This window comes from Rhincodon typus, chromosome 3, assembly GCF_021869965.1.
Source record: "Rhincodon typus isolate 14 chromosome 3, sRhiTyp1.1, whole genome shotgun sequence".
NCBI classification, from domain to species: domain Eukaryota; kingdom Metazoa; phylum Chordata; class Chondrichthyes; order Orectolobiformes; family Rhincodontidae; genus Rhincodon; species Rhincodon typus.
This window is the reverse complement of record NC_063334.1, coordinates 100575624-100601402: the sequence shown is the minus strand read 5'-3', so window position 1 is coordinate 100601402 and position 25779 is coordinate 100575624. Positions and strand designations below refer to the sequence as shown.

The 25779-nt window shown below is 42.1% G+C and overlaps 1 protein-coding gene across 2 annotated transcripts in view; it reads left to right on the top strand.

Moving 5' to 3' along the window:
* arsb (arylsulfatase B) overlaps positions 1–25779 on the top strand; it is an 85765-nt gene that overhangs the window by 11216 nt on the left and 48770 nt on the right. For both annotated transcript variants that reach the window (XM_020523066.2, XM_048595113.1), the window contains 3 exons: positions 9932–10118; positions 12265–12455; positions 17471–17678. In XM_020523066.2, coding sequence (XP_020378655.1) covers positions 9932–10118; positions 12265–12455; positions 17471–17678 — 586 coding nt within the window. The remainder of the gene's footprint in view (positions 1–9931; positions 10119–12264; positions 12456–17470; positions 17679–25779) is intronic.

Sequence of the window (25779 nt, the reverse complement as noted above, 5' to 3'; positions counted from 1 at the left end):
CCCCTAGGTGGTCTTCCATAATCTGCACGCAATTATTGGATAGATATCCAAAATTCTGTTTACCATATCTAAACTCTCACCCAGTCCTGCTCACTTTTATCTACGCTGTGTTTGCTTAAATGGGAACCAAAAGAAGACAGCCATGTCTTGATTTTAAAAGTCTCATCCTTATTTTCAAAGCCCCTCCTGTCTCTCTAATCCAGCCCCACAACCCTCTCAGAGATCAGCACTGATCTAACTCTGGCATCATGTATGTTACCAGCAATGTATGTTTAACAACTATGACATGCACAAGCATTTACAATGGAGCTGGAAGTCACACGACTATGGCAAGTCAAGGAGGTACAATTGCATTTCTCCAAACTTTCCCCTTTTCATAGTTCATGGAAATTTTTTGTTACATTTTTATAAGTTGGCATTACAAGTTACGAATATACGTGGTCACAATTAAAATGGTGTTTTGTTAATAAATGCTGTGTTAGTGGAAGTTCCACTTTTTGTTAGTTTCTGCATGTGCTTTGCATGCATAGTCTTTAAATACTGCAGGTTTCCTAATGGTACACCTGCACATGGTCATTGACAATTCCTCTGATATTTGTTCATTTCTAAAGTGTCCTTCTCAGGGTGAGAGCTGCTGCTGTGGTATCTTGTTGCTGACCCATTGCTGCTGCTGCTGGAGAACAGCGGTCCTCTGGAATAGATGATCCTTCTACATTCTGTGCAGGTGGTGATGTACCTCCATCCTGACCTGCTGCCTTCAGTATAGGACCAGTTTCTCTAGAACAAAGAACAAAGAAAATTACAGCACAGGAACAGGCCCTTCGGCCCTCCAAGCCTGCGCCGATCCAGATCCTCTATCTAAACCTGTCACCTATTTTCCAAGGATCTGTATCCCTCTGCTCCCTGCCCATTCATGTATCTGTCTAGATACATCTTAAATGACGCTATCGTGCCCGCCTCTACCACCTCCGCTGGCAACGCATTCCAGGCATCCACCACCCTCTGCACAAAGAACTTTCCACACATATCTCCCTTAAACTTTTCCCCTCTCACCCTGAAATCGTGATCCCTAGTAATTGAGTCCCCCACTCTGGAGGAAAAAGCTTCTTGCTATCCACCCTGTCTATACCTCTCATGATTTTGTAGACCTCAATCAGGTCCCGCCCTCAACCTCCGTCTTTCTAATGTAAATAATCTTAATCTACTCAACCTCTCTTCATAGCTAGCGCCTTCCATACCAGGCAACATCCTGGTGAACCTCCTCTGCACCCTCTCCAAAGCATCCACACCCTTTTGGTAGTGTGGCGACCAGAACTATACGCAGTATTCCAAATGTGGTCGAACCGAAGTCCTATACAACTGTAACATGACCTGCCAACTCTTGTACTCAATACCCCTGCCGATCAATGAAAGCATGCCGTATGCCTTCTTGACCACTGTATCCATCTGCGTTGCCACCTTCAGGGTACAATGGACCTGAACACCCAGATCTCTCTGTGCATCAATTTTCCCCAGGGCTTTTCCATTTACCGTGTAGTTCGCTCTTGAATTGGATCTTCCAAAATGCATCACCTCGCATTTGCCTGGATTGAACTCAATCTGCCATTTCTCCGCCCAACTGTCCAATCTATATATATTCTGCTGCATTCTCCAACAGTCCCCTTCACTATCTGCTACTCCACCAATCTTAGTGTCATCTGCAAACTTGCTAATCAGACCATCTATACCTTCCTCCAGATCATTTTTGTATATCACAAACAACAGTGGTCCCAACACAGATCCCTGTGGAACACCATTGGTCACAGTTCTCCATTTTGAGAAACTCTCTTCCACTACAACTCTCTGTCTCCTGTTGCCCAGCCAGTTCTCTATCCATCTAGCTAGTAGACCCTGGACCCCATGCGACCTCACTTTCTCTGTCAGCCTACCATGGGGAGCCTTATCAAATGCCTTACTGAAGTCATTGTATATGGCATCTACAGCCCTTCCTTCATCTATCAACTTTGTCACTTCCTCAAAGAATTCTCTCAAGTTGGTAAGACATGACCTTCCCTGCACAAAACCATGCTGCCTATCACGAATAAGCTCATTTTCTTCCAAATGTAAATAGGTCCTATCCCTCAGTATCTTCTCCAGCAGTTTCTCCACCACTGACATCAGGCTCACCGGTCTATAATTAACTGGATTATCCTTGCTACCCTTCTTAAACAAGGGGACAACATTAGCAATTCTCCAGTCCTCCGGGACGTCACCTGTGCTCAAGGATGCTGCAAAAATATCTGTTAAGGCCCCAGCTGTTTCCTCTCTCGCTTCCCTCAGTAACCTGGGATAGAACCCATCCGGACCTGGGGACTTGTCCACCCTAATGCCTTTTAGAATACCCAACACTTCCCCCCTCCTTATGCCGACTTGATCTAGAGTAATCAAACATCTACACCTAACCTCAACATACGTCATGTCCGTCATACCGACGCAAAGTACTCATTAACAATCTCACTCATTTTCTCTGACTCCTTGCATAACTTCCCTCCTTTGTCCTCGAGTGGGCCAACCCTTTCTCTAGTTACCCTCTTGCTCCTTATGTATGAATAAAAAGCTTTGGGATTTTCCTTAACCCTGTTTGCTAAAGGTATTTTATGACCCCTTTTAGCCTTCTTAATTCCTCGTTTCAGATTGGCCCTACTTTCCCGATATTCTTCCAAAGCTTCGTCTGTTTTCAGTCGCCTAGACGTTATGTATGCTTCCTTTTGCTAGTCTCACAATTTCACCTGTCATCCATGGTTCCCTAATCTTGCCCTTTCTATCCCTCATTTTCACAGGGTCATGTCTGTCCTGCACTCTAATCAACCTCTCTTTAAAAGCCTCCCACATATCAAATGTGAATTTACCCTCAAACAGCTGCTCCCAATCCACATTCCCCAGCTCCTGTCGAATATTGCTATAGTTGGCCTTCCCCCAGTTCAGCACTCTTCCGTTAGGACCACTCTCGTCTTTGTCCATGAATATTCTAAAACTTACGGAGTTGTGATCACTATTCCCAAAGGAATCCCCTACTGAAACTTCAACCACCTGGCTGGGCTCATTCCCCAACACCAGGTCCAGTATGGCCCCTTCCAGAGTTGGACAATTTACATACTGCTCAAAAAACCCTCTTGGATGCTCCTTACAAATTCTGCTCCATTTAAACCCCTAACACTAAGTGAATCCCAGTCAATGTTCGGAAAATTAAAATCTCCCATCACTACCACCCTGTTGCACCTACATCTTTCCATAATCTGTCTACATATTTGAGCCTCTATCTCACACTCGCTGTTGGGAGGCCTGTAGTACAGCCCCAACATTGTTACTGCACCCTTCCTATTTCTGAGCTCTGCCCATATTGCCTCACTGCTTGAGTCCTCCATAGTGCCCGCCTTCAGCACAGCTATGATATCCCTTAGTTATATAGGAATGTCTGTGGTTACAGTGACATATCTGGTCATTCACACAGAAGAAGGAAGATTATGCTTCAGTTATATAGGACACTGATAAGACCACATCTAGATTATGCGTAGTATTGGTCTCCTTAAGGAAGGATGTTAATGTGTCAGAAACAAATTAGTGAAGGTTTACTGACCAATACCTGGAATATCTGGTTGTCTAGTGAGGAAAAGTCTAACTGTCTAGACCTCTATCTGTTGGAGTTTTGAAGAGTAAGAGGTTACTTGATTAAAATGACTAAGATCCTGAGGTGACCTAATAGGATTACTGTGGACAGGATATTTCCTCGAATGGAACAATCTCAAACTAAGCCATGCAGTTTAAAAATAAGAGGTTGCCCATTTAAGACTGATTCGGGAAAATATTTCCTCAGATGATTGTCAATTCTGTTCAAATGGTGCATACTCAGAGGCTTTAAATATTTTTTAAGACCATAAAACAAAGGAACAGAAATAGGCCATTCAGCCCATCGAGTCTGTTCCACCATTCGGGGCTGATCTGGTAATCCTCAATTCCGCTGTCCTGCCTTTTCCCATAACCCTAGATTCCATTACTCATTGAAAATTTGTCTATCTCAGCCTTTAATACGCTTTATGACTCACCCTCAACAGCCCTCTGTGGTAAATAATTCTACAGATTCCTACCTTCTGAGAGAAGAAATTCCTCCTCATTTCTGTCTTAAATGTGCAACCATTTATTCTGAGATTATGCCCTAGTCCTGGTCCTCGACTTTCCCATGAGGGGAAACAATCTTTCTGCATCTACCTTGTCAAATCCTCTAAGAATCTTTTGATGTTTCAATAAGGTTGGCTCTCATTCTTCTAAATTCCAATGAGTACAAGCCTAACCTATTCAAACTCTCCTCATAAGACTATCCCTCCATACCTGGTATCAGCCCAGTGAACCATCCAGGAACTGCCTCTCCTTTTCATAGATCAGGGGCCCAAAGCTGTTCACAGTATCCCAGCTGTGGTCTGATTAGTGAAATCTCTGCACTTCTATACTCATTTCCTTTGAAATGCCAACATTTCACTTGCCTTCCCTATTACCCACTGAACTTGTGATTCATGGATGAGGACTCCCAAATCTCTCTCTTCCATAGCTTTCTTCAGTCTTTCTCATTTTAAGTAGTATTCAGCTCCTCTATTCTTCCTGTAAAAAATGCATTAACTCACATTTTCTTGCATTATATTCCATTTGCCAAGTCTTTGCCCATTCGCTTAACCTGTCTACATCCCTTTAATGGTGAATAGATTCTTGATAAATAAGAGGTAAAAGTTTATCATGGTGTACATGTATGTGTTGAGGATTCAATCAGGTCAGCTGTGATCTTATTAAATTGTGGAGGAGTCTTGAGGAGCCATATGGTCTACCCACGGTCCTACATTTGCCACAGATGATCGAAGTAACCATGGCTGTACGCAAGTCCCAATTTGCCATGTGAGCTGATTTTTATTGAGAATGTTGAATGTTTGCACTCTGACAGGTTCTCCAATGCTCAGGTCAGACAGTGGGGAATTGGCAGTTTTTCTGAAGTAAAATTTGCTTTTGTTGTCTCACCTTGGTTTTGACACACACCTGTTACTACATCTGGCTTCAGTAGTCTTTTTTACTATTGTAAGAGTAGTTTGGGTGCGGTGTGACATTAGTCTTTGGACTGGACTACATTCCATGCCTTCATTCAGTCTATTTCTCCATTTAAGGATTGGGTTATCTATATCTGTAATGGATTTGCTCAATTTCTTTTTGATCCCATTGGCAAGTTCCACTGCTGCCTCAACATTTCCATTTGACTGGGGATAGTGTGGAGATGAAGGATAGAGTTGAATTACCCAATCTTTTATGAAGAGACTGAATTCTTCATTTATCATTTGACGGCCATTATCATTGAAGATAATGTGTGTAATGACTGAAGTGGCATTCGGGCATTCTACCATCTTATTGGTAGTCACTGACATCAGTTGTTCTAACTCCTAGTAGTCAATGGTGTCAGGACAATTAGTTCCTGCTGGAGTGAAGGGGTCTACTCCGAGCGTAATCCTTGTTCTTCTGAGAGGTCTTGTGTTCTATGGGACCATTTGGCTTGCTTAGCTTGATATTCATTACAAGAATTGAACTGGGCTGGTGTGGTCCTTAACTCACTGCATATGTTTGGCAAATCAGCACTTCTCTTGTTTTCTCAGACTAGATTCAATTTCTTGATGGTTTGAATGGATATGCTTCAACATCTCTTTTATCATCTTAGTGATAATATCTCTGTTGCTTTGTACAAAATGGCATCTGGGCCGTTCCTTCAATCTTATAGGCCCAATACTCTCTTACAGTGGTAGGTGTTTCCTTGATTCTTTCAGGTTGTCCTTTCATCAGTATTTCCCGTAGTGCTTTGAAAGTTGCATCTTGCTGCAACGTTTCTTTGATTTAAGCAAGATATTTGTCTTTCAGATTCACTTTCTCTGCTGGGTTGATATCTACCAGAGCATATCAACAACCCATTGCTTCTTGTTGAATCTGAAAGATTTCACACTATCTCAAAATCCAATACAGCCTTCATAGGAAGTGCTGCTCTTGACAGCATGTCAAAAATGTAAATCTGTTTCTTTTGCTTAAATGTCATGTTCAGATGATATCTTTGCAAAGAAAGTGACATTATTTACAGACTGAATTGGTTTGAGAAAGATTCTTTGAAGTGGCTTGTGGTTGGGCTCTACTGTCACTGGGGAGGCGATGGCCTAGTGTTATTATTGCTGGACTATTAATCCAGACACCCAGATAGTGTTCTGGGGACCCAGGTTCAAATCCCACCATGGCAGATGGTAGAATTTGAATTCAATAAATATCTGGAATTAAGAATCTAATGATAACCATGAATCGATTGTCAGGAAAAACCCATCTGGTTCACTAATGTCTTTTAGGGAAGGAATCTGCTGGTCTGGCCTACATGTGACTCCATACCCCCAGCAATGTGGGTGACTCTTAACTGCCCTCTGGGCAATTAGGGATGGGCAATAAATGCTGCTTGGCCAGTGATGTCCTCATCCTGTGAATTAATAAAGGAAAAAAAATCTCCCGAAGAGGTACTGATTAAAATCGTCATTAGCAAAACACTCCTTTTTTCCCTCCCTTTAATCTGAGCATAGCATTGGTAAGACTGCATTAATGCCCTAAATCCAAATTCAGCTGTTTGTCCATGCTTCATAAGGGTTTGCTGTCTCATTAATATCACATTGCAAGCTGACTTTATTGATATTGTGGTACCTTAGCACTAGTGTTGTAATTATTAGATGTTTGATTCCAGTTACTCATTGTTCTCTACCCTAATTCTGCTACACAGCCTTAAACTTGCAAGAAGGTTCACACTCTAATTTGACTAAATTGACAAATTTGCTTAATCACAAATCCAACAAATCATTGCACTGCTTTCACATTTGTTGGTCATAGACCTCATCTTTGTCAGGATCCAAACAAATCTTTTTGCTGTCATTTTATGATCCCTGTACTTGAGGCATCATCAATTGGATCTTTTTCTTGTTCAGCTTTGGTTTCACCTGGTAAGCTCTCTTTAGCAGATTTTATTCCAATGACTTCTTTCTTTGGGTCTCCACATCTATGGACTAGGAGATCACATACAATAACTTCCACCCTGGGAAAATTGCTAAGTATCTCTTGCTGTCTGAGTTATATTTTGAAAGCAGGTGAAATGCCAAATAGCATGCACTAGCAACTAACTATGCCTCTCATATAGTGCCCATAATGCAGTTAAAATACTGTTTGCATCCAGATTCACTTGCAATAGACATCCTTCACAAGGAAGGTGGTCAAGTCCTTTGTCTTGCCAAGTTGTAGCAGAATTCCTTTAGCAGTTGGCATGGCTAGTGAGATCTGTACAAGTTTCACTGAGACCCTTTGGATCTCTGTCCTGCTTTGTTCTTTACCCTGCCAAATAAAGTAAAACTGTAGAAGGTGAACACATCAAAGAGATTGCTTTTAAATTATTAGCATTAGGAGAGGTCAGATATAAATGGTATTGGCAGAAGATAACATGCTGCTTGTGTTGTGTGTAATGTGAGTTTATCAGATGAGGGTTATCTGTGAGCATAGCGTGATCCTTCTTATCTGCCCTGAGGGAATTCTTCTAATGGTTACTGTGTATCCTTGAAGATGAGCTGTAGTGACTCTGAATAGACTGAAAGATGTGTAGGTTATGCCTAAGGGGTTTACAAGTTAGAGAAAACAAATTGTCCTTCAAACAAAGGAATGGCAAGGCTGTTGTGTCTGTGAATCTATGGGAAAGATTGGAGCTGACGTGGTCAGGCTGAGTAAGGTGAAAACTGAAATCACTGAAAATCCATGAGATGTTGTTGGGTCTGTTATTTGTTAATTGTGCTGCTCTTCAAACAAAATACACATTTAAAGTTTTATGAAACAATTGCAATGATGAACAAAATGATGTTTGTGTCACCACTCATCTGCAAACAAGTCAAGCTCCAAAGAGGTTTTGGATTCGTTTGTTCTTAGAAACATAGAAAATAGAAAGCAGTTGTTCCTATTAGTTGAAGGGTTAATAACAAAGGAGCATAATTTCTAAGTGGGATTTGAGGAAATCTTTTTCACCCAGAGGGTAGTGGGGTCTGGAATCGCCGATCAGGGAAGCAGAAATCTCACAACCTTCAAAAAGTACTTGGATGAGTACTTGAAGTGGCATAATATTCAAGGCCATGGGCCTAGTGTGAGAAAGGGGGGGTAGTGCAGGTGATAGTATTTTTGTTGGTACAGACTAGATGGGCCATAGGGCCTCTACTGTACTATATAGTTCTCTGAATAGGCCGTTTGCTCCCTTGAGCCTGCTTAGCTCAGTTGGTTGGATGGCTGGTTTGTGATGCAGAGTGATGCCAACAATGTGGGATCAATTCCCACACTGGCTGAGGTTACTATGAAGGACTCTCTCCTTCTCAAACTGCCCCCCTGCTTGAGGCATTGTAACCCTCAGGCTGAACTCACCACCGGTCATCTCTCTTTCCCTCTTGGTCTTTGAGAGAATAGCCCTGTGATTCAACTTGACCAACTTTACCTTTCCTCTGGAAACACTGATGAGGGATCAAAGATTTTGGTAGCAACAACTTCCAAAATAAGGGTCCTTTGTACAAACTTTCAAAAGGCCCTGGAAAGTAAATGGATCAAGACCGGACAAATAAACAAAATGTACCAGAGGGGTCACAGCAACAGAAAAAAGGAAGACTTGCAAAAGAAAGATTTTTCTCTTGCATAACAAAATTGCTTATAGCCACAAGGTGCAGTAACATTTTAATATTTTTTCTCTTTTGTTGAGCTACTGAATAGTGCATGATGTTCAGCACTATTCGAAATTCCTCAGGGTCCTGAAACAGTTTGTGTCCCGATGCTGTCAACATCCTGGGGCTTACCATTGACCAGAAACTGGACTGGACTAGCCACACAAACATTGTGGCTGCAAGAGCGGATCAGAGGCTGGGAATTCTGCAGTGGGTAAACTGATCTCCTAGTTGCCCACTGACTTCTATACACACAAGTCAGGAATGAGATGGAATATTCCCTCCCTGCCTGGATGAGTGCAGCTCCAACAATAGTGAAGAAGCTTGACATGGTCCAGGACGAGGCCACCCATTTGATGGCACTTCATGGAGCACAATCCAACACTGCCATTCACTCCCTCCATCACTCACACACAGTGGCAGCGGGGTGTACCTTCTGCAGCAACTCACCACAGTCAGAACCTCAAGACAGGCTCTACTGATGACACTGGCCTAATGGTAATGGCTAAGATTTGGATGTAAGGGCCTCCCATTAGCACCCAAGGGGACTTCAGAGAGCTCAGCACTGATCATGTTCCTCCTGGCGAAACCAAACAGATGGATTCCGGGGTCACAGTCTGACTTCCCTTTTCCAGAAGAAAGTGCATTCTCCCCCTGGCCTCCCTCCACAGTGAGGTGGGTTTTGCAATGTTAATGTCACTAACTCCCGGCTGTTCATTTCTCAGGGTGAACATGCATTGGGTTGCTGACAAGTTTGCTCACATTCCAGGTTCTGAAGCTCTTTTCAGCATTTTTCCGTAGAGATACAATAAATATTAATGCACAAAACAACAGCAACTGTACTTTATGCAATACCCTTCGCTTAATAAATACTGCAACGTTGTAATGTATTACTAAGCAAACCTTCACGTCAAACTACTTTTAGATATTAGGGCAAGCAGCCGGAAGCTTGATTGAAGGATTTATTTTAAGACATCATTAAAATATTGTAAAATCCTCTAGCCTAATTTTCTTTATATTATGAAGAAGACAAGTGGCTATATCTGCTGGGTTCTAATGTGCCTGAGTAATTCCAAAGCACTCCTTTTATCGCACGGTAGTGTCATGCATTGCATAGCAACACTCGGCCAGGAGCAAACTAATTTTTCATGGTTTCTCTCCAGATTCACACAGGTTTACAACATGAAATTATCTGGCCTTGTCAACCATACTGCCTCCCGTTGGATGAAAAGCTGCTGCCTCAACTACTCAAGGAGGTCGGGTACAGTACGCACATGATAGGCAAGTGGCACTTGGGTATGTACAAGAAGGAGTGCCACCCAACGCAGAGAGGATTTGATTCTTTTTTTGGTAAATACTGTTGATTCTTTCAGTACGTCATGTGGTTTCAGTGGTCGGTACATTCTTCCTGCCTGAGGTGAAGTTAGTGCCCCTACAGAACCCAGTTGGGGGGCAGTTTCACTACAAGTGGTGCACTGAGATGTTCCCTCTACCACCACTTCCCAACAAGGATTTTTTCAGGTGATGATTGTCAGCTGCACTTTTTTGATGTTAGAAATGTTACTGTTGAGATTCAACATTCCATTTCTAAATCCTAGAAAGAATGTAGCATCAACACTGTCCAATCAAACTAGCTATGACACACCATCCCCTGGTTACAGTGTGCTGGAGTCTCACCATGTGTCACATGATAGGATTTGAGATGAACTCCACACTAGCATTTTGCTGTCAATTTTGTGTTTTGTTTGAACATCTCTTTCCTCTGCACATTTTCCTAAACCCCATTCTCAAAGCCCAAGGCTTTTGCTGGGGGTCTAGTTCTCGTAGTGTCCACAACTCTCTGGTACCTTGCAGTGGCCACTCGCATTTGTGAGGCCAAACTAACTGTGTGAACAAGCTGCTGAATTACAGTGACAACACAGCACAGCTCAATTCTGCTCCCTCTGGTTACCCACCTGTGCCCTCACCAGTAGCAGTGTTACATATGTCCACATGAACAAACTGATTATGATCAGGAGTAGGCCATTCAGCCCCTCGAACTTGCTCTGCCGTTCAGTAAGATTATGGCTGATTTGACTGTGACCTCAACTCCACTTTCTTGCCTACCCCGATACCTTTGGACTTCCTTGTTAGTCAAGAGTCTAACTACATCTGCCTTATAAATGTTCAATACCCTTCCCCACTGCTGTCCAAGGAGAATTCTTCAGATTCACGGCCTCTAGGGAGAAAGAAATGTTTAACTTCGTCTTAAATGGGAGTCTCCTTTATTTTTAAAGTGTACTGTTTAGTCCCAGTCTCTTCCACAAGAGAGGCAACCAGACGACAAAGTCTCCTCAGGACCTTGTACGTTTCAACATGATCATCTATGAATCTTCAAAACTCAGATGAATGCAAGGCCCAAACTGTCCAATCTTGCCTCCGAGGATAACTCCTTCATCCTAGAAATCAGTCAAGTGAATCTTCTCTGAACTGCTGCTCCTGCATGCACATCCTTTCCTAAATAAGAAGATGAAGACTACACGCAGTGCACCAGATGTGGTCTCACCATTACCCTACATAATTTTTATTCCCCTTGCAATTAACAATGTTCCATGTTGCAGGAGTGATGCTGAATTGAGCGCTGCACCTTGAACAACCTTTCTTCTTCCTGTTTGAAGAAGGGTCTCTAGACACAAAACATTAACTCTGGTTTCTCTCCACAGATCTTCCATAGAATCCCTACAGTGTGGCCCAACAAGTCCACACCGACCCTCGGAGCATCCCACCCAGATCCGTTCCCAAAACCCACTTAAATCTACATGTCCCTGAATACTATGGGCAATTTAGCATGACCAATCCACCTAACCTGCACATCTTTGGACTGTGGGAGGAAACCAGAACACCCAGAGGAAACCCACGCAGACGTCGGGAGAATGTGCAAACTCCACACAGACCGTTTCCCGAGGGGGAATTCAAACCCAGGCCCCAGGCACTGTGAGGCAGTAGTGCTAACCACTGAGCCACCGTGCCGCCCAGTTGTTGCCAGAGCTGCTATGTTTCTCCTTGTTGTATCTTTCTGTTCCTTTCCCTATGTCCTCCTTCTTCCTACATCAGATAAGGACACTCAGATCTCCTCTGGCTAATTCGTAGAACCATACAGTACAGAAGAGGCCCTTTGGCCCATCAAGTCAGCACTGACAAAACTCCTCTTAATCTACACTGGTCTCATTTTCTAGCATTTGGCCCAAATTCAGGACAGAACAGAGATTACCTCTGATTTGTGTGACTCACTCGGGTGCCCGTATTTTGCCATTGAATTTGCTACCAGTTCGAGACATACTTTCTCCTTCCAGTCAGTTGTTGTGCGAAGCTGAGTCTTCAATAGTTTTTCCAATATATTCATGTGAGATTTGTCAAGTATAATTGATCTTTCAAGAAGCTGATTCACCTTACAGATAATGTTCAATACCATTCCTCTCGATTTGTTGCTTTAATGCCTGTTTATTTTGCATTTTAGGTTACTTGTTGGGCAGTGAGGATTATTACACCCACAAGCGTTGTTATTTCATTGAGAAGCTAAATGTCACTCGCTGTGCACTGGATTTGCGCAACGGGGAAGAACCTGCTGCTGAATATACAAACATATATTCAACCCATTTATTTACAAGGAAAACCATTGATCTTCTATCTAAACATGACCCTGCAAAGGTTTGTACAAACTGTTTAAAAAATACAATAAAACCTGTGCCATTACTGCCTTGTTATGGTGGCCAGAAATAGGGTTGAGAGCAAATTTTCCAGAACCGACAGCATCAGCTGAGAATTGCCCATTGTCATCATAATATCATCAAGTTGTAGTTACAAAGTGAGTCAGGAAAAGGACATGGTGTATTAAATAAGAGGGCTGATCAAAGCTTAAAAAAAAATGACCTGGGAAGGCAACCATGAAGGAATATGTCGGAAGGAAGCTGTGAAACAAAAATGTACAAGAAAAGATTTGAAATTTAAAGAGTCATGGTTGGCCAGATGTCTGAGATAAATCAACCTTGCACTGAAATGACTAATCCTGATCAGCTGAATATTATACCCGAGTCAGTAATGTGGAGGTCAGGGTGACTGTATGGAACAAGATAACAAAGGAGTTCAAAGGAAAGCCATACAATCAAGCCCGGCTAGGGTTAGGCGTTCTTTATTGTTTTTGGTTTGTGTTTGTTGGTGGTGATCATTACGTAGAAAGTAAAACATGGGGTTGGATAATATATTTGAGGATGGCATCCCTACACCCCTCACCTCATGTTAATTTATGGAGTGATCCAGCCATGTATGAGCAGGACTTCGTCAGGGTTGTTGGTCACCCGGGAAGGTGGTAATGGGGCATTCTGGACAACACAGTGGAGGGGGTGGGTGCGCAGCAAGGCAAAACTGTGGAACAGCTTCCAGCTGGACAAGGCAGAACTCCCCCCTCGCTCCACTGACCAGCAGGGGTTGTATGTTGGCTGCAAACCTCATCCACTCTCTGTTATATTGGAGCGGCCATGGGCTAAGGCCCTCAATTGAGAATCAATTGCTTCTTGAGCATGCATTGGACTACAATGAATGAATGAATGATTTGATTGTCATACCTCTTTTACAGTGAGAAAAACAGTAAAATACAGTGAAAAGCTTTTCCGTTTAAGAAAAAAATGATATAGCTTAAAGAGAATCCTTCAGTCCTGAGCCTGCTAATCACCAACGATGCCTGTGCCACCAACCCTTCTCCACCGGCTCACCACTGAGTTGTTCAATAAAATGATGGCAGGGTCTGGGGGTTAGTAGGTGGCATGCTGCCATGGCACTGTGCCATAACTTACGGACCTAACCATGGGACCCATAAACTCAGCCCATGAACCTTAAAGCCCTGAAAGGTTTATTCTGGGGAGAGAGAGGTGGGGGAATGTCTGGACAAGAGCCACATGCATATATGCATCGTTCACATGCAGAGCACCTGTTGCCTGTAGGGCTGTGAGTGAGATACGGCAAGGCTAGAAGGTTTTAATCTAATTCACTGAGATCAAATGACCTCCAAATCCCCAGAAAAGAGAAGTTTGAAACTTCGGTTACTTCATTTCTTTAAACAGTGTTGACACAAATGTAAAATATTGAGTTTGTCAGGCGTTCTGCTGTCTTCATGTTGTCCAAAAAAGTTTTAGTGTTTTATATTTTAAGACATGAGAAGAAACAGGAAATTCAGGCAGGGCAGCAAACTCAGTTTGCTACAGTTCAGTATGAAGATTTCTGGGTTATCTGACCCGGTTTATTGCTTTATCTGTTGGAGTTTAACTGTTGAAGTTAATAAGTTTTCTTAATCAGTGTAAAACATCTTTTCCTCCACTCATTCCCAAATTATTAGTCTGTTGTGTGACATTCCTTCAAGTAGCATTGTCACTGGTCTGGTTTTGAACTGGCAGTGTAGTCACTGAGCAGACCAACTAAAAATTCCTAAGGAAACACAAATCTATCTCTTTAAAATAAAGAAGTCCTTTTGTGTTTATTTTTCACTTCTGTCTTCTATGCTGTGGTAATCTAAACTATAAATGCAACCCTTTTTAAAGTAGGATATAGAGAGAGTGTAGGAGTTTACATATACTAACCTTTGGTGACAGGTCGAGAACACAAGAAACAGGAGCAGGACTAGACTGCATGGTCTGTTGAACCTGGTTCACTATTCAGTCCAATCATGGCTGATCTTGAACTTTAACTCCACTTTCTCGTGTTCCTTGATTCCCTAAATCTGTCTGTTTCAGCCTTAGAAGTATTGAACGATGGAGCGTCTACAACCCTTTAGGGTAGAGAAGTCCAAGGATTCTCAATCCCTTCAGTGAAGAAATTTCTCCTTGTCTCAGCCATAAATGATCTGCTCCTTATGCTAAGACTACACAATGGCATTTTAGATTCCCAGACAAGTGGAACCAATCTCACAGCCTTGACCGTATCAACCCGCTTCAGAGTCTTATACATTTCAAAGAGATCACATCTCATCCTTCTAAACTGCAGAGAATATGGATCCAATTTACTGAGCCTCACGTCATGGTACAGCCCCTCATCCCAGGGTCTCATTTAGTGAGCTTAGTTAATTTAGTGAGAAGTTGATAAAGTTGTTTAACAAAGAAGACGTGTGAGATTATAGCTCTTTACACAGAGAACTGGAATGCAACAGCAAATAAATTGCACTAAACATTTCTAAATTGCTAAAAATAAAAAAAATCTGTGGATGCTGAAGATCTGAAACAAAAATAGAAATTGCTGGAGAAACTCGGCAGGTCTGGCAGCATCAGTGGAGAGAAAGCAGAATTAATATTTCAAGTCCGGTGACCCTTCAGATCTGATTAATCAAAAGTGATGGGGACCAGTTAGCTCAGTTGGCTGAATGGTTAGCTTACCATGCAGAGTGATGCCAACAATGCGGGTTCAATTCCTGTAAATGCTGAGATTAACATGTAGGTGCTACCTTCCCAACCTCCCCAGTTGGGTTAAATTACCACACTCATCTCTGTCTAACGAAAGAGCAGCCTATGGTCCACTAGGACTATTGTGATTTGACCTTGACATGACACCAAATCCAGCAAAGTGATTGTCTCTAAACCACGCTCTGAAACGGTCAGACAATGAGGTTTTAGCCACCTTCTATGAAAGAAATATCAGAAAAGAGGTGTTCTAAATCATGAAGAAGGGTCCAGACCCAAAACGTCAGCTTTCCTGCTCCTCTGATGCTGCCTGGCCTGCTGTGTTCATCCAGCTCTACACCTTGTTATCTTATACTAAATCATGAAATGTTTTATTAAGGAAAATTAAAGAAGGACTGCATCTCTAGGCAGGATAGTTCAAAAACAGATTGCTCTCTTTCACCAGAAATGCTCAAAACTATGGAGGGTTTTGATAAATTCAGGATGAAGAAACTGTTTCCAATGATGTGAGACTCAGTGAGCGAGCACAGTGATTTAGGAGAATCAGCAAAAGAACCAGTTGGATGATGAGAATTTCTTGCCTTGCTGACCTGGAATGTACACACTGAAAGAGCTTTGGAAGCAGATTCAGTTGTAACTTTCAAAAAGGAATTAAGTAAACTTTAGAACATGAAAAAAAATTGTTGCCAGTGGAGCAGGAGCAGAGGAGCACAATAAATTAGTTACGATGACTGTGGAAGACTCAAAAAAACAACAAAAGTTCAGTTAGTAAGCTGCCTTTCTGCTTTTAGCCTCCAGTTAGCGTTTTTTATTCACACATAGGATGTGTGTGTCACTGATTGGCCAGTATTTATTGCCCATTTCTAGTTGTCCTTGAGAAGGTAGTGGTGAGCTGCCTCCTTGAACGATTGCAGTCCATCTGCTGCAGGTAATCCCAGAATGCTGTTAGGGAGGAATTCTAGGCTTTTGACCCAGCGACAATGAGGGAATGGCAAAATGTTTCCAATTCTTTCCTGACTTGTGCCTTGTAGATGGTGGACAGGCTTTGGAGAGGTAGGAGATGTGTTACTCGCCTCAGTATTCCTAATCGCTGACCTCTTCTTGTAGCCATATAGTTACATAGTAAACTCCAGATGAGTTTTTAGTCAATGATAACCCCCAGGATGTTACTTGTGGGATTCAGTGATGGCAGCACCATTGAATGTCAAGGGACTGGGGTGAGATGGTCATTGCCTGCCATTTGTGTGGCATGAATGTTACTTGCCACCTGGCGGCCCAAGTGTGAATTTGTCAAGATCTTCTTGCATTTGAACATGGACTGCTTCAGTGTCTAAAGAGTCAAAAATGGTGCTGAACATTGCGTAATCATCAGTGAACATTCCCATGTCTGACCTTATGAAGGAGGGAAGGGCATTGATGAAACAACTGAAGATGGTTGGGAATAGGACACAACCCTGAGAAATTCCTGCAGAGATGTCCTTGAGCTGAGATGACTGACTTCCAACAGCATCACCCATTTTCCTATGTGCCAGGTATGACTCCAACTAGCAGAGTTTGCCCCTGATTCCCACTAATTGAGCAAAATTAAAATGCCCACTTGCTGGTCAAAACTAGGTTCAAGGAAGCTATTGGACATAGTTCGTTCAGATCATCCGCTGCACTTGAGAAACTTTCTAGCATACAATATTTAACTGAGTTTTGATAATCACGTCCAAAATACCAGTGAAATTTAGAAATGTAGTAACTTAGATTGCATGCAAGAATTCTTCCTAATGAGAAGTTAAGGTCATGAGCAATAATGAAAGGCAGCGACCCTGTAAATTTTAAGCAGCAATAAACAGGTTAGAATTAAGCAATGCAATAGGTTCAGATCAATTGCAGATTTTGATTTATGATGTTTTTATGCATTAATGGGATATGGGCAATGCTGGCTAAGCCAGAACTTACAGCTCACTGCAAATTGTCGGAGGGCAAATAAGATTCAACCACATTACAGTAGGTCTGGAATTACCTGTAGGCCAACCCCAGATAGGGATGACTGATTTCCTACCCTAAGGGACATCATTAAACCAGAGATTTTACAACAAATAATAGTGGTTACATGGTCACCATTCTAGATTGTACTGAATTTCAATTGAACCATCTGTCAGGATGAAACTTGAAGCCTCGTCCCTGGAACGTTACTGAGAAGTTCTGTGTGACTAATCCAGTGATAGTACCACCATACCACTGCCTCTTCACAGCCCAAGTAATCTTTCCACACCATGTGCTCTGTTGCAGCCTCTATTTCTGTACTTGCCCTTCCAGTCTGTTCATGTACCACTCCAAGTGCCTGAGGAGTACATGAAGCCATACAGTTTTATCCATGATGAGGCTCGACGCCAGTATGCAGGAATGGTGTCCATGATGGATGAAGCTGTGGGGAACATCACTCACGCTCTGCACAAGTATGGATTCTGGAATAATAGTGTCTTAATCTTTTCCACAGGTAAGACCTTTACTGCCAGGTTTCTACTCAATGTAGTGTTTGTGACCCAAGCTGCCATCTTTGTTGGCACTTGAGTTGGGCTCCAATTTAAAGCTTTGCAAATGTGGTGTGAATGGACAAACATGTAAGTTTAAAATAACTAGTTATGTGAGTTAAAAGTGAAAATATTGGAATGGGGAGTTTTCACACCCTGATATCTACATTTCTATAATTGAATGGATTCTCCAATGGAGGAAGGCAGTTGTATCTCCCATGGTGCAGATTATCTATTGTGCTAGTTTCCGTGGGATGGAGGTGTTGCTGGCAACAGCATTTATTACCCATCCCTATTTGCCTCAGAACTGAATGGCTTGGTAGGGCAGTTAAAAGTCACAACATTACAATAGTTCGAGAGTCGAATGGAGGCCGAGCCAGCCCAGCCAAGGACAGCAGAGTTCTTTCCCTGAATGGCATTACTTGAAAATTATGAATTCAGAAAACACAAAGATGTAAAATGTCATGGGAGTCCAGGTATCCATCCACAAAATGTGTTGGACTGCGACTTCAACTCTATCAAGAATTCTCCTCTTTTTGCGCCTCTTTTTGTTAGACTGCATTTGCTGGTACCAATGTATATGTGCTATGCACCACAATAAATATGCACACACACATCCAGAACTGGGGGACACTGCGTAAAATTAGGGATCACCCTTTTAGTTAGAGATGGAGATCATTTTTTTCTCTGAGGGTTGTGCAACATTAGGACTCTGTGTCGAAGGCTGTGGAGCTGGGGTCATTGAATATTTTTAAGGTGGTGGTGGATAGATTCTTGTTAGGCAGAGGAGTGAGGGTTACCGAGGTAAAATTTAGAACACAAAAGGGTCAACTATGATTTTATTGAATGGTGGAAGAGCCTTGAGAGACAAAAAGTCCTACCTTTGTTCTTATTTCACAAGTTTGTATGTATTACAAGTGCTTTAGAAATGCGAGTCATTCTTTAATTCTTTAAGTTATTTTGCCATGGTTTTTCTGACATTGTTGTAGAAACATTTTTGTAATTTTAAACCGACTTGGTCTTCAGAGTTGCTCTCCTGACTGCGTTCCCGTTCTATACTTTATCCTTGATGATAGTGAGCCAGTTATTCCTTATACTAGAGTATATTGACCCTGGTTCAATTGTTTTATTACTTTCTTGAGATTATGTGGAGGGCAAAAAAACAGCAACTATTGTGGTTCTCGTGGTGGCTAAATACATAAAGCGATTTACAATGGACTCCCAAAATACACCCAGGGGATTATTTTACCAGGACGTTTTTTTAATCTTCCTGCTTTAGGAATTTTGAACCTTTTAATCTTGTGTTTATATAGTCTGTGTTCCCATGTTGGCAGACATCCTAGACAGAGCAGGGTTTTCATTGGATGAATGTATTGTTATTTTAGAGACCAGGAGCTTTCTGCCATTCTGTCTGTGCATTCTTCCTGTAGTCTTGGCTGTTATGCTGCAGAAGCTATTGTTCACATGTCCTTTCTTAGACCCTTTCCCATCTGCATCCTGATATGAAACTTGTTGTATTGCTTAATTTCTGTTTGTATTTTTTCACTAGACGGTTCAGATGTATGACATTTAAGTGCCCCACTCTTCATTACTGTTCTCCCCACCCCATCCTCTGTTTCTGAGTTCAAGGTAAACAACCTGCAAACATTTCATAGGAATGTCCCCAGCACCAAGGCTCAAATAGCTTCTTACATTACATAATGTAACAAACGGGAGCAGGCATAAACCATATGGCCCACCAAGCCTGTACTGCCTTTCAATACGATTATCACTGGTATTCGACTGCAACTCTCTTTTCCTACTCACTCTCACGTCCCTTGTTATTCTTGGAGACCAAATTCGACCTATCTCAGATTTAAATGTTTTCAATGATGGGGCATTTGCATTGATGGGGAATTCCAAATCTTCATAACCTTTTGAAGAAATGTCTTCCCATCTCTGTGCTGAATGTCCTTATCCTGAAACTGTGTCCCCTTGCTCTAGATTCTCGGTTTTTAGAGTCATAGATTCATAGAGTTGTACAGCACAGAAACAGACCCTTCGGTCCAACTCGCCCATGCAGACCACATATCCTAAATTAATCTAGTCCCATTTGCCAGCATTTGGCTCACATCCCTCTAAACCCTTCCTGTTCATATACCCATCCAGATGCCTTTTAAATGGTGTAATTGTACCAGGCTCCACCACTTACTCTGGCAGCTCATTCCAAACACACACCACCCTCTGCATGGAAAAGTTGCCCCTCAGGTCCCTTTTAAATCTTACTCCTCTCACCTTAAACCTGTGTTATTTAGTTTTTGACTCCCCCACTCCGGGGAAAAGACTTTATTGATTCATCCTATCCTTCCCCTCATGATTTTATAAGCCTCTGTAAGGTCACCTCTCAGCCTCTGATGCCCCAGGGAAAATAGCCCCAGTCTATTCAGCATCTCCCTATAGCTCAAACCCTTCAATCCCGGCAACATCCTTGTAGATCTTTTCTGCACCCTTTCAAGTTGAACAACATCTTTCCTGTAGCAGGGAGACTAGAATTGAATGCAGTATTCCAAAAGTGGCCTAACCAACGCCCTGTACAGCCATATCAGTCCTGTGAGCCACATATTTGTATTGTGTTCTTTAATATAGTGTACCATCTCTAAAGCAGGTCCTTAAATATGAAAACCAGAATTCTATGTTGTACTCCAGGCTTCGTCTCACTAGAGCCCCATAAATTGCTGTGACTGTCTGCATGCTTGCATAGCAAGAGTGATTAATGAGTGACCATGACCCAAGGATCCATTAGACCACGAGTTGTGCTATAGTGTGACAATGGTGGGAATTGCTAAGTGGCTTGCTGTACCAGGACTTCACCTTCAGCAGCCTGCTAGGATACAAGATCTCACAACTGAAGTCTGTGTGAAGGAAGGCAATGCCAGCGGTGTTGAACAGCTGCTGAATCAAGGATTGACACCAACTGGTACAAATGTGACAAGAGCCTAAGGGATGTGATTAATAGCCATGTGAGTGCATTAACCAAGTGCATGAATTCTCCCTCTTTGCGTCTAACCATATTTCAATATTTTTTTTCTCTTCTTGCCAAAGATATTGCCCAACCTGCTGAATATTTCCAGCATTTTCTGTTTTAAATTTCTGATCTCTTGCAATGATAATATTTTTGTAGAATCCCTACAGTGTGGAAAGCAGGCCATTCAGTCCATGGAGTCCACATCGCGCCTCCAAAGAGCATCCCAGCCAGACCCACACCCCTACCCTATCCCTGTGACCCTGCATTTCCTATGGCTTATTCACCCAGCCTGCACATCCCTGGACACCACAAACAATTTAGCATGGCCAATCCACCCAACCTGCACGTCTTTGGACTGAGAAGAAATCAGAGCACCTGGCGGAAATCCACGCAGACACGGAGAGAATGTGCAAACTCCACACAGACAGTCACCTGAGGCTGGAATCAAGCCCAGGTCCGGGTGCAGTGAGGCAGCAGTGCTAACCACTGAGACATATTCTATTGAAAACAGTCAATAGTCAATCCATTCACTTTACCTTTTCTGGGCTTCATTTCATATCACTCTGAAGTAAACTACCTTACGCCATATTTTTTACATAGTACTGCATAATATTTTTTGCACGGAAACAGGCCATTTGGCCGAGCAGGTCCCTGCCAGTGTCTATCCTTCACATCTTGTAGACAGAAGTCTTCCCCCATTATTCTTAATATAAATTAGTCAATGTACTCCACTATCCTCCAACATGCATTTATCTTGTTTTCTCTAACTTGATGCTAGTTGCCTCATTGCATTGTTGTAAAGAGTTGTATAATCTAACCATCCCAATCCATGTCCACAATAAATAAGACCTGAACAACACTCGGGGTTGGGTTTATAAATGCCAAGTAGTATTTGTGCCACAGAAGTGACAGGTAATAACCCATCTCCAACATGTGAGAAGGTAATCATCACCCCTGACACTACCATTACTAAATCCCTCACTATCAATATCCTGGGGGTTATCATTGACCAGAAACTGAACTGTATAAATACTATGGCTATAAAAGCAGCTCAGAGGCTGAGAATTAGGAACATAGGATCAGAAGTAGGCCATTTGACAAGACCATGGCTGATGCAAATGTGGTCTTTATTCCACTATCCTGTCTATACCCCAGAACCCTCAATTCCTGTATCCATCAAAAATCTCCCTCAGTTTTGAATAAGGTTTCAAGTACCCAGCCTCCACTCGAGTAACTTTCCTCCTAATTCCCCAAAGCTTGTCTGCCTTCTACAAGGCATACGTCAGGAGCGTGATGGAAAAACTCCCCACTTGCCTGAATAAGTTCAGCTCCAACAACACTCAAGAAGCTCAACATCATCCAGGACAAAACAGCCCCCTTGTTTGGCATTCACCATTCGCCACCTTCAGCATTCAGTCCCTTAACCACTGATGCACTATGTATGTACCATCTATAAGCTGTAGTGCAACAACTCACTCAAGGCTCTTTTCCATCCAAACCCATGACTACTACCAACTAGAAGGTCAAAAGTATCAAAGGTATTGGAACAGCACCAACTGCAAGCTCCCCCCCAAGACACTCACTATTCAGACTTGGCAATATAACACCATTCCTTCACTGTCTCAAAATCCCGGAATTCTATTCCTAACAGCACTGTAGGTGCCCCTGTAGAGCTCAGTGGTTAAAGACAGTGGCTCACCACCATCTCCTCAAGGGCAATTGGGGATGGTCAATAAGTGCTGGCCTACTCGTAATGCCCACATCATGAAAGAATGAAATTTTAAAAAGGCAGGCGATAATTCAGCCTGTCTGTCTACCTATGCCAGCTAATGAAGAATGGATAAACTTTGCAACGAAAATGGTTTTGGTTTCATTTATAAAACTTGGAAGTATTGTGAGTTGTGGGGAGTATGGATGAAGACTCAAACGGCATGACTTTGGTAGAATTGGTGGACAAGTGGTAGATGAAATTTAATACAGAGAATTGTGATCTGATTTGGCAGGAGGAACAGAGAAAGACAACCATAAAATAAATGATGCAATTCCAAGGGTGTGCAGGAGCAGGGACACATGTGGGTCTATGGCCATTTGTCATTGAAGGTGATACAGTAATTGAGAGAGCAGATAAAGAGACATGCAGTTGCTCTGTCCAGGACTGAGCAATACACATTTTAGTAAGGATGTGAAGGCATTAGAGAGTGTGCAAAAGAGATTGGTTCCAGGGATAAGGAGCTTACATTTCATTGTTAGATCAATGATATTGGGACTCTCTCTTCCTTCTCAGAAGATTAAGGGGAGATTTAATAAAGATGTTATAAGTAATGAAGGATCTGGATGGGGAGAAACTGTTTTTCATTAGGAGAAGGATGAAGAACAAAAGGGTACCAATGAAGGTGATTAATAAAAGAGACAACGGTGATATCAATATTTTTAGGCAGTGAGTGATTAGGTTCTGGAAGGCACAGTCTGAGTATGTGGTGGAGGTGGTTCAGTCGTGGCTTTCAGAGAGATAATCTGAAGGGAAGAAAATTTCCAGTGTTGCTCAGGGAAGATCTGGGCAATGGGACTAAGTGGATTTTCTTGCAGACAGCTGGTACAGACACAATGGACCAAATGTCCACCTTTTGTGCTATAATCATGCTACGATTATATATACATTAACTGGCTTATCCTGTATCATTACTTCATTAGAAAGTTCATCAGTTTGTCTTCTGTAAGGTTGGATAATGTACGTGGGGAAATGTGTGAAGAATTCAGAACATAAAAGTGGTGGAGGATCGGAAAACTGCCAAGGTAGCATCTTTATTGAAAAAAGGGAAGGAGACAAAAATACAGATAAGTATAGGCCAGTTAGCTTGACATCTGTTATTGGGAAAGCGTTAGTCTATTATAGGGGATGTAATAGCAAAGTTTTGTGAATACTATAATATGATCAAGCAGAGTCAGCATGACTTCATGAGGGGAAATCACGCCTGACAAATTTATTAGAGTTCTTTGAGGAGTTAACAAGCAGAGTAGATAAAAGGGAATCAGTGCATGTAATTTACTATCCACTCCCTCCACCACCGATGCTCAGTAGCAGCAGTGTATACTACCTACAAGATACATTGCAGAAATTCACCAACGATCCTCGGACAGCATCTTCCAAACCCATGACCACTTCCATCCAGAAGGACAAGGGCAGCAGATACATGGGAACACCACCACCTGCATGATCCTCTCCAAACCACTCACCTCTTGACTTGGAAATATATTGACATTCCTTCGGTGTCATTGGGGAAAAAATCCTGGCATTTCCTCTCTAACAGCATTCTGGGACTACCTACAGCATATGGACTGCAATGGTTCAAGAAGGCAGCTCACCACTACCTTCTCAAGGGCAACTAGGAATAGGCAATGAATGCTGGCCCAGCCAGTTACCCCCATGTCCCACAAATAAATAAAACAAAATGTGGATTTCCAGAAGGTGCTTGATAAAATACAGATTAGGCTCCTTTAATAAGATAAGAGCCCATTGGGTTGCTGGTAGCATATTAGCATTGGATAGAGGATTAGCTATCTAATAGAAGACAGAGTTGCTGCTAACCTCAGTAGCCACTGAGAGGTTGTGTACAGAGTGCCAGTACATCGAATTCTGCATGCTGAAGTTGCTGCTGCACAAAGACCTGGGAGATAGGCACAGTGCAAAAAGACGTGAAGGAGAATGTTGGCATCTGATGGAGTGGCACAGGAATTGGTGCTGGAGGCACAAACGTTTACAACGTATATTAATGACTTGGATGAGGAAAGTGAGTGTACTATAGCCAAGTATGCAGATGACACAAAAATAGATGGGAATTCAGGTGGTGAGGATTATAGACTCTGCAGAGGGATATAGGGAGGTGAGTGGGCAAAAACTTTGCAGAAGGAAATGTGAGGTTATCCACTTTGTCAGGAAGACTAGAGGAGCTAAATATTATTTAAATGGAGAAAGACTGCAGAAAGCTAAAGAACAGGGGGATTTGGGAGTCCTTGCCCATGAGTCACAAAAAGCTAGCATCCAAGTTCAATGCATAATAGGGAAGGCAAATGGAATGTTGGCCTTTGTTTCAAAGGGAGTGCAGTATAAAATAGGGAAGTGTTGCAAAAATGATACAGAGCAGTAGTTAGACCACACCTAGAATTTTGTGTGCATTCTTGGTTCCCATAGCTAAGGAATGATATGCTCCCATTGGATGCAGTGCAAAGAAAGAAAGAAAGAGGGATTTTTTTTATGAGGAGAGGTTGAGTAGGTTGGACCTGTTCTCATTGGAGTTTAGAGCAAGCAGAAACTTCCAATTCTCAGTGCAGAAAAATCCCAATGGTCATTTAAAGGACCTGATCAAACTACATTGCAAGGTAATCGCACATCATGAGACTTCTGTGCGGAACACACTTCCTGTTCAATAATTTTAGTCTAAAAATTAATCTTTCACTTGTGTTAATCATTACAGAGGAATTCGTTGATGATTATTCAGGCTTCAAGACTGTTATTAATGATGAGATTGCCATTCTAGACAGCAGTAAAATAAATTTTATAATGATTAGCACACCTGAATTATGAAGGACTGTCTAGACGTGTAGCTGTTGAACCAATAAGAAGTGCTTCAAACCTGCACAAATGAATCAAAATCACTTTTCTTCATGTCATTCATATATTTGTTTTGAAATTTCACTACTTCAAACAATGGATCTAAAATGTTTAACCTAGTGATCCATCCCTTTTTGTAGATAACCAGGGAATTTAAGCGTTAGGCTTAAAGTATTTGTGGATTTAACTAAGCTGAAGATGGGCATATTGTGTTGCTCAATTGGTTGCAAAATTATCCATCTTTAATGTTCAGCTACCAGCACCTTGGAAATGGAGGAAAGTATTGCCCTACCTTTTGGAAATGAAAATTTAGGTATGAGGATAAAACAGCCAGCACCATTATCATGTACATTTGTCACTAACATCCAATAACAAACTTGACATCACTCAGTTCTGTTGCCCATATCTTTCACTCTCACTCAAGCAACATCTTGATTCCCATTACAACAAGGTG